This window comes from Stegostoma tigrinum, chromosome 1 (genome assembly GCF_030684315.1).
Source record: "Stegostoma tigrinum isolate sSteTig4 chromosome 1, sSteTig4.hap1, whole genome shotgun sequence".
In the NCBI taxonomy this organism is placed as follows: Eukaryota; Metazoa; Chordata; class Chondrichthyes; order Orectolobiformes; family Stegostomatidae; genus Stegostoma; species Stegostoma tigrinum.
Genome location: NC_081354.1, coordinates 26890803 through 26905798, shown reverse-complemented (window position 1 = coordinate 26905798; position 14996 = coordinate 26890803). Strand labels below are relative to the sequence as shown.

The window sequence follows — 14996 nt, the reverse complement described above, 5'->3', positions numbered from 1 at the left end:
TTAGTGTCAAAATTCCAGCCTCAGGAAGGTGATACCAAGGAATGAAGAAAATGGCAAACTAGAATTTGAGGTGAAGTCAGTTGTGTTAATTTCTGCTCTTCCTACCAAGTTCTCGTGGGAGAATCAAGCACTTCTCATTCTCATGCTGTCTTCTCTACCTCTGACTCATCCAAATTTAACAAAACATGATTGACATGATGGTACATACCCCAACAATCGGTCAGTTCAACAGCCCCAATGGCATTAAGGGAAAGCATTTTACACCATGTGTTATCAATCACTATTGGCAAAAAGTAAAAGATTGACATAATTTGAAATTCAGCTCTGAGATTTTCAGTCCCATTGGCATGCTCTTCCCAAAGAAACAATATGGTGCCACTCAAATTCCTGGCACTTGTGTGATTGGAATTTTGTGCAGGTGGTGAGGGTGCATAATTTCCCCCAAATCCCCGTTTGCCTCTTTCTGAGGCCAGTGCCAAGCAGGATCTAAATACTTGCCCACTTGGAGCTGTATGTCAGTCAGTTAGAGGCTGGCTTCTCTTCTGTACTCAGTAGTGCCACTGTCTGCTGCTGGTACAAGACCTCCAATCGAAGACAGAATTGGGCATGGGGTTGTGATGGAGGGGTAAAGTGACACAGGTTAGGAGCCATAGTGGGATGGAGTGTTGGCAGTAAGTGGGTCTCAGCAGGTCCTCACACTTCCTGTTGCTCAGTCCATCAATCAGGCACCCCAAGAGTTGGCAAGCAACCCCATGTGGGTGATCTTATCATGGTTGTGTTAACACCAACATGAAGCCCTCGAGCGCGCATTACCTGCTCTCCTAGGACCTCAATTTGTAATGCGTTCAGACTTACCTGCCTTCCTGCCATGGATTTAATTGGGGTGGAAGTAGGAAGGAAAAGATCCCTTGATGCATTGCCATCCCATCTGATGAAGTGCCTCCCACCACCAAATTCATCATGGAGATGGGGTAGAAGGTTCCTCTTGGTATGTCATAAAGGATACATGTATCCATCTCCTTCATGCAATCATAATTACCCTGGGAATTTGAAGCATGTCCACGACTAGAAGAGACTGGAATTCAGACAATCCCCCATCCCACTTCCCCATCAGACTTCTGGAAAAGAATGAATCTCCAAGAAACTTCCAGAACTCCAGCTCCTGGAAATGTAACATGTACAGCATCACAGCCACAAAATTGCTGGAAAGCAAGACAATCATAAAATGCCTCCATGTGTTACTTTAAATCCTTAGTTAGGAAAAGCAATTTTCCCCAGTTGCTCTACACTCTCTGATGATGGCACAGTAGGAACACTTTTAAGAGTGGCATGGATGGTTAGCCATGGTAATACAACTTGTTCTTATTTAATATTATGGTTTATGAGTTTTACTACTTGAAGCAAGAGAATTTTAAATGAATTATGAATTCCATTGGAATAAGTGTTAAATCCAGAGTTAAGCTCCTTTGGACATTTCTTGCATTTAAAAAATATAAAATTTAAAATAACATACCATGCACGTGCAACACTATGCATTCCAAGCTTATATAAGTTGCAACATAAAATACACTAATTACAATTGTGTGATTAATCTATATTGTTAGCATATATTTTGAAGGAAGATACTAAAACATTGCATCAAGAATACAAATTATTTCTGCTTGGAATTTTTTTAATCACATACTTTGTTTAATTTTATTTATTTTCCAAGGATAATTTTCCAGACTTTAGACAAGCATGTTATAAAAAACCATCATTTCATAATTGCCAAAGGATTTTGTGTTTAAATATTCCCAACCATTCAGACGTTATGAAGAAAATCCCAAATATAAAGGAAAACACAATTGCCTCTTTGCAAGCAGTTACCGAGCAAATTCAGAAAAGAATGAACTTCAGTCAAATGCAACAAATCCTTTTTAGTTGAGTTACTGACCTGGCAGCTCTGCTATCGCTGTACATATGTATCTCTCTCTGTTTCTCTCACTGTGATTCTCATGGCACCTATCAGATTCTGCCAACAGATGACCCTGGCACAAAATGATATGTGGCATAAACCCAGAAATACTGACGTAAATCAAAGAAACAGGCCCTTACAAAAAGTTTCAAATAAAATTAAGCTGATGGCGACAATTACTGACTTCTCGCACTACACTAATATCAATCCTAACAGATGATAATACTGGACAACTCAAATCCCAGAATGAAGTCTGGCTTGATAGACCATATATTTAATTTTACAATTGATTTTCCAGGTGATCACTGAAACACATTCACATGAGGCAGCAGATGTTCCTGTACAACAGAACATAAGTTTATTATACATAAAAAAAACAAATAAAGCAATATATACAGATATGACTGGTAGAAAGATCTTAACACACGACAGCAAATCAGCTTTAACACCTTTCCCCAATACCATCCTTTTACAGTTACTCAATTCCAAAGAAATAGTACTCCTATCTCATTTCTGTATTTTTGACTTTACTAACTCTTCCCAGTTTCTTTTTCTTGGACTGCTGAAATAGACTCAAAATTTCTTTGTGAGTCTATCACCATGAACCTATCACAATTCTGATGGCCTGAGCTTGCTCAGTTCCAACAACTTGAAGACTTCTGTAGAGGCTCTCCCACTGTGGAGGCTCCATGAATGAACAATAAGTTAACCATAGCGACTGGCTCCCCTGAGCAAAAAAACTGGATTCTCCTCCTCAGAAAACTGTCCTCCCTTCTGAATTGAAGGGATGATTCTTCTGAACTAAACTCAAGTCAAAGCTAAACTAATGGCCTCTGGTCTGCTTGTAAACTCAGCAGTATAAACATTTCAATCATTAACAATAGACACATGACTGCCGTTACATGCCTTTTTGGAAATTGTATATTTGGGTTACTGTTCCAAATTACTTACTGCCCTTTACATTAAAAAAAACTTTCACAGAGCTATTCAAATCAATCAGCTTCAAATTTAAACTCTAAATCCCAAGCGATAATTATACATACATTACATTCTTCATTACACAACAGAAGTAAAGTAACATTTATACAAGCTCAAATATATGGAACATCCCTTAATGTCAGTTAAGGAGTTGCTAAGTGAAATGCAAATGGTAGGCAATACGCATCAACACAAGATATGATATGGTATCACGTGGCACAATCATGATTTTGCTAACTTCTAACCTTAAGGTGAGATGAAGTCCCTAATAGACGTTGTTACTGTTAATAATGTTTTTAAGTAAAGGTTGATGTTTTCCCTCTACTCAGCAGATACTGTAGCTATTCTCTGGCAATACTTTGAGAGTGAGAACCAACAATATTACACTTAGCCTCCAAATGCGAAAGACATAACAAAGTTAGATAAATGAAAGAGGTAGCTTAACTTTATAAAACACCAAGAACACCCCAGATTATTTCACAACTATTTAAATGCAGTTGTAATGTAGTCAACACAATTGCCAGATCACACTGAGCAATCTCACACAAAAAGCAGTAAGATAAATAGCCATATACGTGTTTCTTTCTGATATTGGTTGAGGAATGAAAGTTGGCCAAGACATTTAGAAGAACTCTGCTTTTTGAGTAGAACCATTAAATCTGAGAAGGTAGATGGATCTTAGTCTTATTGAAGAGTAGAAGTATCTACCAAAGCCACACTGTCTCAGTGGCTGGGAAATCGACCTAGGACATTCGGTGAACACAAAGTCAACAGCTTGCATTTAGATATGTTTAAGGACAGTGAGCAAAAGCATAGCCAATAGCACAGAAAAACGTTTACTTTCTTATGTGAAATTATATTACAAGTACAGTCACCCAAAGACCTTCATTTTACATTTTCTGTGGTTACAGTGTGTTCTCTCTCTCAAAATACCTTGTGAACTAGTAAAGACTATTCCTCAATCCCAGGATTAAAGGACAGAAATAAATAAATTATAAATAAATATTAATAATTAATTATTAATTAGTACAATAACAACCAAATGTAAATTTCTCTAAGCAAGCTTCACCATATTGCTGTGAAAATATAGTCTCAATTTCTCGGAGATAATAGAATTAAATAACCAAAATATAGTTCAACAGTTTTGTATGTTAAACTATTTGATGTTGGAAATAAGTAACCATTCAGTTGAAATTATTCTGTTACAACAGAGGTTCCTGTTTTAACTAGTAATCCATCATTATTTATTGTGCTAGATTTTTGTCAGCTTTGCTGTCCAATGTTAGAAAATAGTTTTTAGAGATAATTTGCTGCTTTGTGCTGCCCTTCTACATTTAACTGATTTAACTAAAACAACTAACTCAAAACGGAATTAAAACTGAACTTTAATTGCTGATGGCATTTTAAAAATTGATTGGCCCTCTCAACTCCATTTTGATTTAGCTTCCTCCCCTTCTCCATACCCCTCCCTCAACTCTGATGGTTTGCATTGTCTTTAACAGGTTTTGCACATAAATTAATCAACTGGAAAGAAGGATGATTTACTGGTGGTCGTTAATGGATGAAAAAAATACCGCTGGTGATGGGTAAATAAAATATCCAGCTGTGTGTAAGAGCACTTCTGGGTGTGAAAAAGATAAAAAAGATTGGGATTAGAAGTGGTCAGAGAAAGGGATTTTAGGAGAAAAGTCAAAACAGAGCCTGCAAAACTGTCAAAAATGAAAAATTCTGGAGGAGGAGATGTTACGTTATTAACAGCATTAAAGTACTAAGATGTCACTGCAGACAGCACTGGCACATAATAATACAAACATTCAATAACCTCTACCTATCAATCACTATTGGTCAATTTCTATGTTCATATTCCTCATTTGACAGTAAATGTTCTGAAGAAATTATTATTCCAGGTATTCACAAGGGAAGGCATGACTCTACAGATGAACATATCCCAAGTAAAATCAATAACTCTGATATAAATGAGATGGAAGTAATATGCTGGCTAAAAGCACTCCAAACATGTCCCCAATAATAAATGATCCTAGAATACTCAGAAGGACAAAGGAGATTTGTGTGGCACTTGCTATAATTCTGATGGAGTCAATGAGTGGTAACAGTCTTGATGCAGAGCCCATATTCAAAAAGGTTACAAAATATGTAACTCCAACACAGACTACATATAATAACAGGATTGATTATCTGGAGCAAAAGTGAGTGTGGCTGTACAATAATAATCTAACAAATTGTAGATATATTGTATTTAGGTAGAACAAGTCCTGACTCCCTGAACTTTTTTAATACTTTGAGAACATAACAATCCAAATGAGTTGGGAGAATATATTGAGGGGATGTATCTCAATTTCTAAAACTTTTTTTAGATAAAGTCCCACCTGGAAGGCTACTACTGAAGCTCAAACTACACCAGCTGTGGGAATGATGAAATAAAACCAAGGTGAAGGGTGAACAACATTGAATACTTTTTAGGAATTTTATGTTAAGTAGGTACATTCTCTGCATTCCTCTTGCTGCTTCTGCATCATCTCATCCCTGGTAATGTCAACCCGTATCTGGACTTTCGCAGCTCCCTCCTTTCTGAGTTTACTCCCCAGATCTTACCCTTCATAAAGGCCCTCCTATCCATATCCATCATTACCCCTTGACATTGTTATCTTGCACAGCCTTTCTGCATCCATTGTAACTATCACTGATAGTACAAACTTTGGTACTTTCCTTAAGTTGCTCTATAATGATAGACGACCTAACTTACAAAGGAAAAGCAGCTGATATCTATTTCTCTCTTGCCTGTGTGTAAAAGTTACCAGCAAATCGAGTTCCTGCTAGTTGTGGTTATCCATGTTTACTTGTACACTGTTTATTTGACATACTCCTATAGAAGGAAGTGGAAAAAAAAGGAATCGTAGAGGTGTTCAAGGGATCAATACTCAATCAGTGGCCTAAAGGCTAAACTTTTGTACTGATAGCCTCATATCATCGGCAAAGAACGGAAAAGGAAATGGGAAAACACCAAATCAAAACTACTCACCAATCCTGTACTTCAGATTGGCAATACATTGAAATATATTATCCCTGCTCATTTCACAGTTTTCCTTTCGTTACGTATACAAAACAGGTGGCATATCTACATTAGATCGTTATATTCTTTTGTATGGAGTTTGTCAGTTCAGGGAAATGTTGGCTCCTCTATTGCCCACTTCTTTATGTAATTTGTCCCAGTAACATTTCTCACGCAAAACACTTACCACTGCACTTTCAAATTTCTAACTGTCCAGCCTTTAGCCAGTACTTTATTGAGATATTTCAGCATCTGCTGATTTGCTACACCTCCTCTATCATCATTGATGCACATTGACTCAATAAAACTGTTTCTCTCTTGTCCCAAACATTCTGCTTGATATATATACTGTCTTTGCTTCTCTAATTTTAAAGGACATAGATTTAAGTGTCAATGACTGGGTGACATAAAGCATCATTGGATTCTGGTCTCTTCACAAAAGCTACCCAAAATGTGAAGTTTATCTGGCAAGTGGTATAAAACACTGCCTTCTCTTCATCACGCAATAAAATTGTCTTATATGGCCCTCCCCCGCCTCACTCACTTTGCCTTGAAGCAGATAGCACCATAATATATCATAAAGGTTATGAACGTACATTGAAATGCTTTTGTTGGCTGTCCCTTTTCCTCAATCTATCCCATTGGGATAAACCTCTTGTCGGATTCCACCCTTCAGGATTCCTCATCCTGAATCTCCATCCCATTCTCTGGTTTCCTTCCTCTTTCACTTCTTGCCTTTCCAAGTCCATCCTGCTGATGAGATCCACCACTTGCTATCTGGATTCTATTCGTATTAAATGGCTGCTAACCCAATTTGCTTTCTTGGCTTCCACATGAGATGATATTAAGAACTACCTCTCCTCAGGTACAATTTCCTCGTCTTCAAATCTGCCATCATCGACTCTTTCTTCAAAAGCCAACCCTTCACTCCTTCATTTTTGTAAACTAGCTACCCCTCCTCCCATATCCCCAGGCTATCCACACCCACTCTAGTAAAATCCCCAGGTGCTCTTTTCTCTTCAAAGCACTTGAATGTGACATCATTTCTCAAATCTTTCTCAGAACTTCATGCTTGAATTCGTCCAATCAGGCTTCAGTTTCCACCTTGGTCACCAAACTGACAAATGATATCCTGCATGCCTGGAAAAGCAAGTTGTTTGTTTAACATGATTAACCAACTCCTCTCCAGTCATGGCAAGCTGGGAGGGAATACACTTGACTTGTTTCATTGTTACTTAACAATTTATAGCCATAGAATTACCTTCAATGTCTTCTCTTCCAGTCCCTGCACTATTACCTCTGGTGTACCTGAAGGTTTTATCTTTGCACCCTTCCTGTTCATCAACTACATGCTACCATTTGGTGATGGCATTTGAAAAACAGGATAAGTTTCCACAAACATGTTGATGATATACAGCTCAAGCTTGCCAATTCTAGCTCTTGGCCCCTCCACTAGCTGGAAACTCCTTGGGCCTTCTGGAGCAGAGTGGCATTGACTGGGTGCTAAGGAAGGTGGAAGGCAGTTTTTCTATGAGGAGGTCAGTTGAGGCTTTCCCATCCTGTCTACAAGCAACGGAGGGGTCCTTGGGTTTCCACCTCGGGAGACCCTCCTGCAAAACCTGAGGGGCCCCTATGCTCTCAGTGAAAGATGGAGGGGGTTCTCTGACCCTACCTCAGTAAAACATTTAGCTGTCAAAAAACACTTCTTTATCCTCACTGCCTACTGCCACATCCCTCGTTGGGACCAGCCTAACACATACTGGCAAACATCACTCACTTAGCTCAAGTGCAGGCTAGTGTCCATGATGTTGCTCTTTGCTCAAAGCCATCCCAGGATGGACAGCACTCCCAGCGGTACTGAAGAACTGAAGAATATGGGTTGTGAGCTCTTGAAGGCTAAATCTTATCACTTAAAGGGAACATAAGAACAATGGAATTAGGGAGAAGGCAATTCAACCCTTTGAGCCCATTTGCCAATTAACATGATCATTGCTGGTCTTATCATGGTCTCAGCTTCACTTTCCTGCCTGCTCCCCATAGCTCTTTATCCAGCTTTTCATCGGAAATGTAACCTAATTCTTTCTTGAATCTGTTGATTGATTCTGCCTCCATTGCAATCTGGGGCAGTGAGTTCCACAGATTCACAACCCTCTCGGAGAAGCAATTTCTCCTCAAGTCAGTTTTGAACCTATCCAATGTCTGTGACATTTTGTTCCAGACTGTCCCACAAGAGGGAATATCAGTTCAACATCCACTTTATCTATCCCCTTTAGCATTTTATATGCTTCAGTCAGATCCTTTATTAAGGGACAGGACACCTGACAAGAAACAATTCATTAACTGATTGCCAGATAATTGGGCTTGCTCTCCGAGAAAAAGCCAGGAGAGGTTCGCCTTGTCTTTCCAGCTCAGTGTTAAGGCTGCTTCCACACTGACAAAGTTCAGCCCCTTGTTTCTAAAGTTCAGTCTAAAGCCATCTTCTTCTTTCATTACAAACTCTATTCCTTTAGCACAAATACTATTCCTATCCTTGACAACTAGCTGAGGTTGGACCTTATTGGTCACAGCCTCCACATGATAGCCGACCTTGAATGAACTTCCTTCCAGATTCCTGCACCTTTACTAACATACCCAGTCCAATGCTTGTAACATTACCCTAATCTATCCTTGCCACTGCTTATTATCAGTTTAAAGCATTAATCTTTGTTTTCAATTTGTTCCATTTCTTTGATCATCCTTAACCCTGTAATTTCCTCCAAGCCAACATATATGCCCAAGATATAGATTTTAGCAGGTCTAATGAAAAGTAAGGGACCAGAAACTTTAGCTCGGTTTCTCTATCCACATGAGCAGCCAGACCTGCCAAGATTCTCCAGCACTTTGTTTCAGATTCCCAATATCTGCAAAAGCTTGCTTTTATTCCTGAAAATATGATCTTTCAAGGATTCCCAACTTAACTTTCTCTGTTGGTGATGCTCAGGCCTTCAGTTGTCCAGGACCTAAGTTCTAAATTATGATCCCTAAACCTCTCTGCCTCTCTTCTTGCCTTCTATCTTTTAAAGCAATCTTTAAAATGGGCCTTTTTGAGCAAGTGTTTTGTCGTCTAACCTAAAACCTCTTTATGTGGCTTTCAGTGAGCTTAACAATACTTCCATGAAACACCTTGTAAGGTTTTGCCATGTTAAAAGCATGGTAAAAATAAATATTGTTGTTAACTGTGGGTGAAACATAATAAAACCCAGGACTATGACATAGAACATAGAACATTACATCACAGTAGAGGCCCTTCGACCCTCGATGTTGTGCCGATCTGTCATACCGATTATGTTAAACCTGTTAATAAATGTAATATGCTTGCCCAGCATTAACCGTTTCAGTGACCCTCAATTTGATTTCTTCTGGGGCTACTCAGCTCCTCCCTTCAGTGCAGCTTTCATTCAAATAAGGACAAAGCAGCTGAACACTAAAGGTAGAGTAAGAGAGACTGTCTTTGGCAGCAAGGTGGCATTTACCTGAGCATGGTACCAAGGAGTTGCAGCAAAATTGGGGCCACTAGTGTCATGATACTATTATCAATAATTCTGGACAAGTCAAATCCTAGAGTGAAACCTGGCTTGATAGACCATACATTTTACTTTTGCTGTTTTCGTACTGTCAGTCGTTAAACATGTTCACAAGGAGCTGATAGCATGACTTTAGCAAAAGAACGTAAGATTTATTAAGCATAAAAAGTAAAAATAACACAAACTATTTTACACTATGTAAGAAACATTTAAAAAGATCTTATTATAAACATCCGAAATAACAATTCAACTCTTACGTTCAACAGCAACTTTTCAGGTGCACAGAATTTTGTTTCCGATTTTAAAATCCTTATTCAGTTGGTGCAGTTGTACTTTTTTTTTACTCCCAGCAAACTTCGACATTCACTTGACATTTTTCTCCCTTTGTCAATTGTTTCTTTTCCCGGAGACCCTGAAACAAACAAACAGTTACAGGAGATAGCAAGAGCTGCAGACGCAGAAGTCAAAGTCAATACAGTGTGGAGCTGGAGGAACACAACAGGTCAGGCAGCATCAGAGGAGCAGGAAAGTCGATGTTTTGGGCTTACACCTTTCATTAGGACTTGGGGGGAAGGGAGCTCGGAAATAAATGGAGAGTGTTTGGGTGAGGCTGGAGGAAGGTAGGTGGGGTGGTGGTAGATGGATGCTGGGAGGGAGTAGAGGAGATTGGTTAGTGGGAAAGGTGGGTGGACAGGCAAGAAAAAAGATGGACACGTTGTGTCAGGTCAAGGAGACAGATATGAGGGGAAGGGGTTGGACATGGGATGAGGCTGGCGGATGGGGAGATTTTGAATCTGGCGAATACTATGTTGAGGCCATTGGGCTGTAAGCTTCCGAGGCAGAATATGAGGTGTTGTTCCTCCAGTTCACTTACTTCTAAACATGATTTCCTTAAACTCCTAGTACACTGTCTTCTATTTCTAAAGCTTTCCTTTAGTGGCATTAAACCACTCAGGACTTATTTTCCCCAGTCCTGTCTGTACTGGAGACTGTTAAACTGCATTGCTGCTGTTTCTAAATGAAAGAAATCTGCAATACCCTCGGCCCTTCTGGTTGATTGTGCCTTCCTATAAGAACTGGTTTCTGCCCTAGGGCACTTATGCTGTGTGACAGCCCAATTTGTTTCTCTCTTCTACTCTTTCTAGAGCGCTGAAATATTCACCTTGTGTCTTTTTTAAAGCTTCATTCAAATGTATGTAAACAAATTTTGAGACAACCCACACCATTCACAGAACACAAAAATGACACTAAGTCCTAAGCTTCCTAACTCAAACGATATAGAAATACAAATCAAACTTAAAAGATGAACATGGTTCTGCCATGGTAGAATCCAAATTTTCAAAACATATTATAATGAAACTTCTTAACAATGGGAATCAGGGAAAACTCTTCACTGGTTGCATTGATATTGAACAGAGGATAATTATGGTGGTTGTATGTCAATGATCTCAACAACAGGACATCACTACAAGAATTTCTCCTGGTAGTGTACTGGGCCCAGCCATCATTGGCCAATTAATTATTACCTTTATCCATCATAAAGCCATTAGTAGAGATATTCACTGATGATAAGCACCATTGGTGGCCCCTCAGATTCTGATTAATGAAGGGGATGTGGGTATTGCTGGCCGATCAGCATTTATTGCCCATCGGTTATTGCCCTTGAGAAGGTAGTTGGAGTTGCCTTCTGAACTGCTGCAGGCCATTTTCTACAGGTAGACCCACAATACTGTTCAGAAGGGAAATCCAGGAGTTTGACCTCGTGACACTAAAGAAATGGTGATATACTTTCAAGTCTGGGTAGTGAGCAGCTTGGAGGGGAACATGCAGAGAGGTGTGTTCCCAAGAATTGACTTAGCATGGATGAAATAAACTTACACTTCCAGTGCACTTGTGCAAGTTAGATTGCAGTGCTCATGATGATCAGACTTTGACCTTCATTTTTGCTCATGGTTTTATTTCACTTGTTACTTCTAGCCCAGGTGACAACCACACTTATGGTCTACTGTTCCCAAGTATCCGATAATCTTATCCTGCTAGATGGTGGTGGTCATGGATTTGGAAGGCGCTGATAATGGAGTCCTGGTGAATTTCTAATGTGTAGATGGCACACATTGCTGCTTCAGAACGATGGTGGTTGAGTGCCTGTTGCTGAATCTCCAATTGACTGGAAACTGAACTGGACCAGAATATAAACACAGACTAGAGGAGCAGGTCAGAGGCTATGAATTCTAAAGTATACAAATCACGTCGAGTCTCCCTAGTGTTAGTCCACCACCTACAAGGCACAAGGCACGGTCATGTTGGAATACTCCTCACTTGTCTGACTGACTGCAGCTCCAAAAATACTCATGAATCTTGATACTATCCAGGACAAAGCAGACCACCAAGACTGGCAACCCATTTATCATTTTCAACATTCACACCCTTCACTAGTGACGATCAGTGGAGCACTGTGAGCCGTTTACAAAATGCTCTATAGTAACTCATCAAGACTCATTCCCAACACACAATGTCTAGTATCTAGAGAGACAACAACCACAGATGTATGGGAGTTCTACTGCCTGCAAGATTCCCTTAAATTCATGCATCATCCATGATCTCCAATCCTTTACTGTCACTGGGCAAAAATTCCAAAACTCTGTCCCTAACAGCACTGTGGCTTTACCTCAACCACATGGATTGCATTGGCTGCAGAAGGCAGCTCATCATTACCTACACTCTTAGTGCTGAGCGATAAATTCTGGCCAATGTTCACATTTCATGGATTAAAAAAACTCAGTGAAACCTATAAAATGCTGAACTCCATGGTTAAAACCATGTTTTTGGTCAGACCACACACCTCTAACTGCTGTGGGCAATGCAGAGAAAAATGCCATGGGAATTATCTCAATTTCAGGAATGTGCATGATGAAAAAAGACTGCAAAAATATGAAATATCAGAAAGGAAGCATTTGAGATGTGATTCTATCAAGCTAGGTAAGACCGAGGGTGCAAAAACCTGAGGATATTGTTTTAAATTAAACTGTGAACGTAGGATTTAAATGGACACAGAGAGTAGAGGAAATATACTGCAGGTCATGCAAGATCTGTGGAGGGAGAAATGAGGTTAACGTCTGAGTCAATGACTTTTCATCAGAAATGCCTTTTCCTTTGAGATAACACAGTGTGGAGCTGGAGGAACACAGCAGGCTAGGCAGCATCAGAGGAGCAGGAAAGCTGATGTTTCAAGTCGGAACCCATCTTCAGACGTTTCCTGACCCAAAGCATCAACTTTTGTGCTCCTCTGATGCTGTCCGGCCTGCTGTAGTCTTCCAGCTCCACACCATGTTATCTCTGACTCCAACATTGGCAGTTCTTACTATCTCTGCCTTTCCTTTGAATTGTCTTGCAACCTTGAGCAACATTTGTACCAAAAGTGTTGAAAATGCCTTATAAAATGTTGCTTCAAATATATTGGCTGTGAAAATTAATTACTGATGAATTTAAGAAACTAGTATGAGATGTACAGGAAATCTCATAGAATTATTTTCCTCACTTTATTTCTCGGATTCTGATATTTTCCTTTTATTAAATCTAATCTATTTAATGTTTCATCTTGTTCCCACGTGTTTTATTGTATTTCCTCACACTATTTTGAAGAGAGCATAATAGTCCTGATCCCAGAGGAGATCTGTCTCACAGTTTAAGAGCCACATAATCCTGATCCCACAGGTAATCCACCCCATATTTTTAAATGATACAATGTAAAGAACGTGTTCTGTGTTTTCGTACGAATCTTGAGTTCGTTTGTTGCTGAACCCAAGTCCTGACCTTGCTAAACCTCTATTTCACATTTTATTAGCGTTCCTGGAAAGTCCACTTAAATCCACCTAGATTACTGATTTATCCACTGCAGGTACTAGTTTGATAAAAATCAGAGTTTCCTTTCTTCAGCTCCCTCCTCCCACCCATCACTCGCCTCCCCCCCCCCACCCCATTTAAACTACAGGCAAAAGCAGCCTGAGTGTTTTAAAAGACTGCATGAGTGTGACTATCAAGAGGGAACAGGATAGAGAAAGAAGCTTTTGTTATGGGGAGCAGCTTCATTATCATGAGAACAACGAGGCTGCTGAGATACCAATACTGGCTTCACACGACCTGAATGTTTACAGTGAGAAAGGTCTGGTATGCAAGTGATATGAAAACCAATTGTGAAGAGGTAAGGTTTCCATTAAGTTCACTTGGTTTAAACCACCAACTTTATTGGTGATACATCAAAAAGCAATCTCTCATGCTGTATCGTGAACACAATATTAGCATCTGCACTAGCCTGCTGTCTTAATCCAAGGCATGCTTGCAGAATACTCGCATGTAATTGACCATGTTTCATATTCTAGGGGTTGGTATGGGTATCGCAAGTGGGGGTGACTTGGCTTTGTAACTAAATTCTTCAGATATATGTTACAGTTCAACTTACTGTCACCAGGACAAATTTGTAACAAACCTTCCTACGTGTATACGCTATAAGTGTTTATTTTTCGCATTCTGGAACTCCTCTATTAAAGCTGAAGTCATACAGAAAAGTGCGTTTGTCAGTTGAGGTTTGATTCTAGAGTAAGAAATATACATCAGAGAAGAAAGGTTCCATGATCCACTGAGGCTAAAGGTGTGATCTTGAAAGAGCCTGTATTCCTGATCATGCGCTTAATCCAGCCCATATTTTTGACTTGTTCTCCTAACTACTTTGGTGTCATGTTTCTCCCAATTTCGAGGATTAATCCATGTGTTGGTTCTAAACCCGGAGTCAATCATGTAGTCACTCCTGTGTTTTATTGCTAACACGGATTCAATCTGTGATATTGGTCTCAGTTCAATGGTTGCGTGATTTACACCATATTTTAGTGTATCTTGAAGCTGATATCTTCATGATCCCATTGCTTGCTGTCTTTAATGCATTTGTCCGAATCCAGTAAATATTCCATCACATGTTTTAATTGTGGTCTAAACCTGACCCGTGTTTCGGACCTGGCTCTGTATGTGCTGTCTGCAATATATTACTGTACGTCCTATAGCCAACCTAGTCCAAATCCTTTAACCGATTTTCTGTTCTGGTTTAGGTGTCCAGTTATGTTTCATTGTCAATGCACCCATGTTTAAGCCTGGGTTACATGTAAATCTAGAGTCTGTTGTGTAATGGGACAACTTTCTTTGGTCTCATAGGGGTCCCCAGTTGGTTGAATTATTTCGGGCCTTGATCACTGTGAACGTTCAATATATTGGTTTTTCAACACATCCTATGTGTTTTGCTTTAGACAGATAATGTAAATATAGCAACAACAAGTTGTATTCATATAGACGCATTTACTCAATAAAATATCCCGAGATGCTTCACAGGAGCACTGTAAAACAAATGATCACATGGAACCACAATGGGCAATATTAGGAAAGA

At 39.5% G+C, this 14996-nt stretch overlaps 1 protein-coding gene across 1 annotated transcript in view; it reads left to right on the top strand.

Annotated features, from left to right (window-relative positions):
• Positions 1-13542: 13542 nt before the first annotated feature.
• The window catches only part of maml3 (mastermind-like transcriptional coactivator 3), a 565727-nt gene continuing 564273 nt past the window's right edge, over positions 13543-14996 (top strand). The window contains exon 1 of the mRNA XM_048546160.2: positions 13543-13766. Within this exon, the coding sequence (XP_048402117.1) occupies positions 13710-13766 (57 nt within the window). The 5' untranslated portion in view covers positions 13543-13709. The remainder of the gene's footprint in view (positions 13767-14996) is intronic.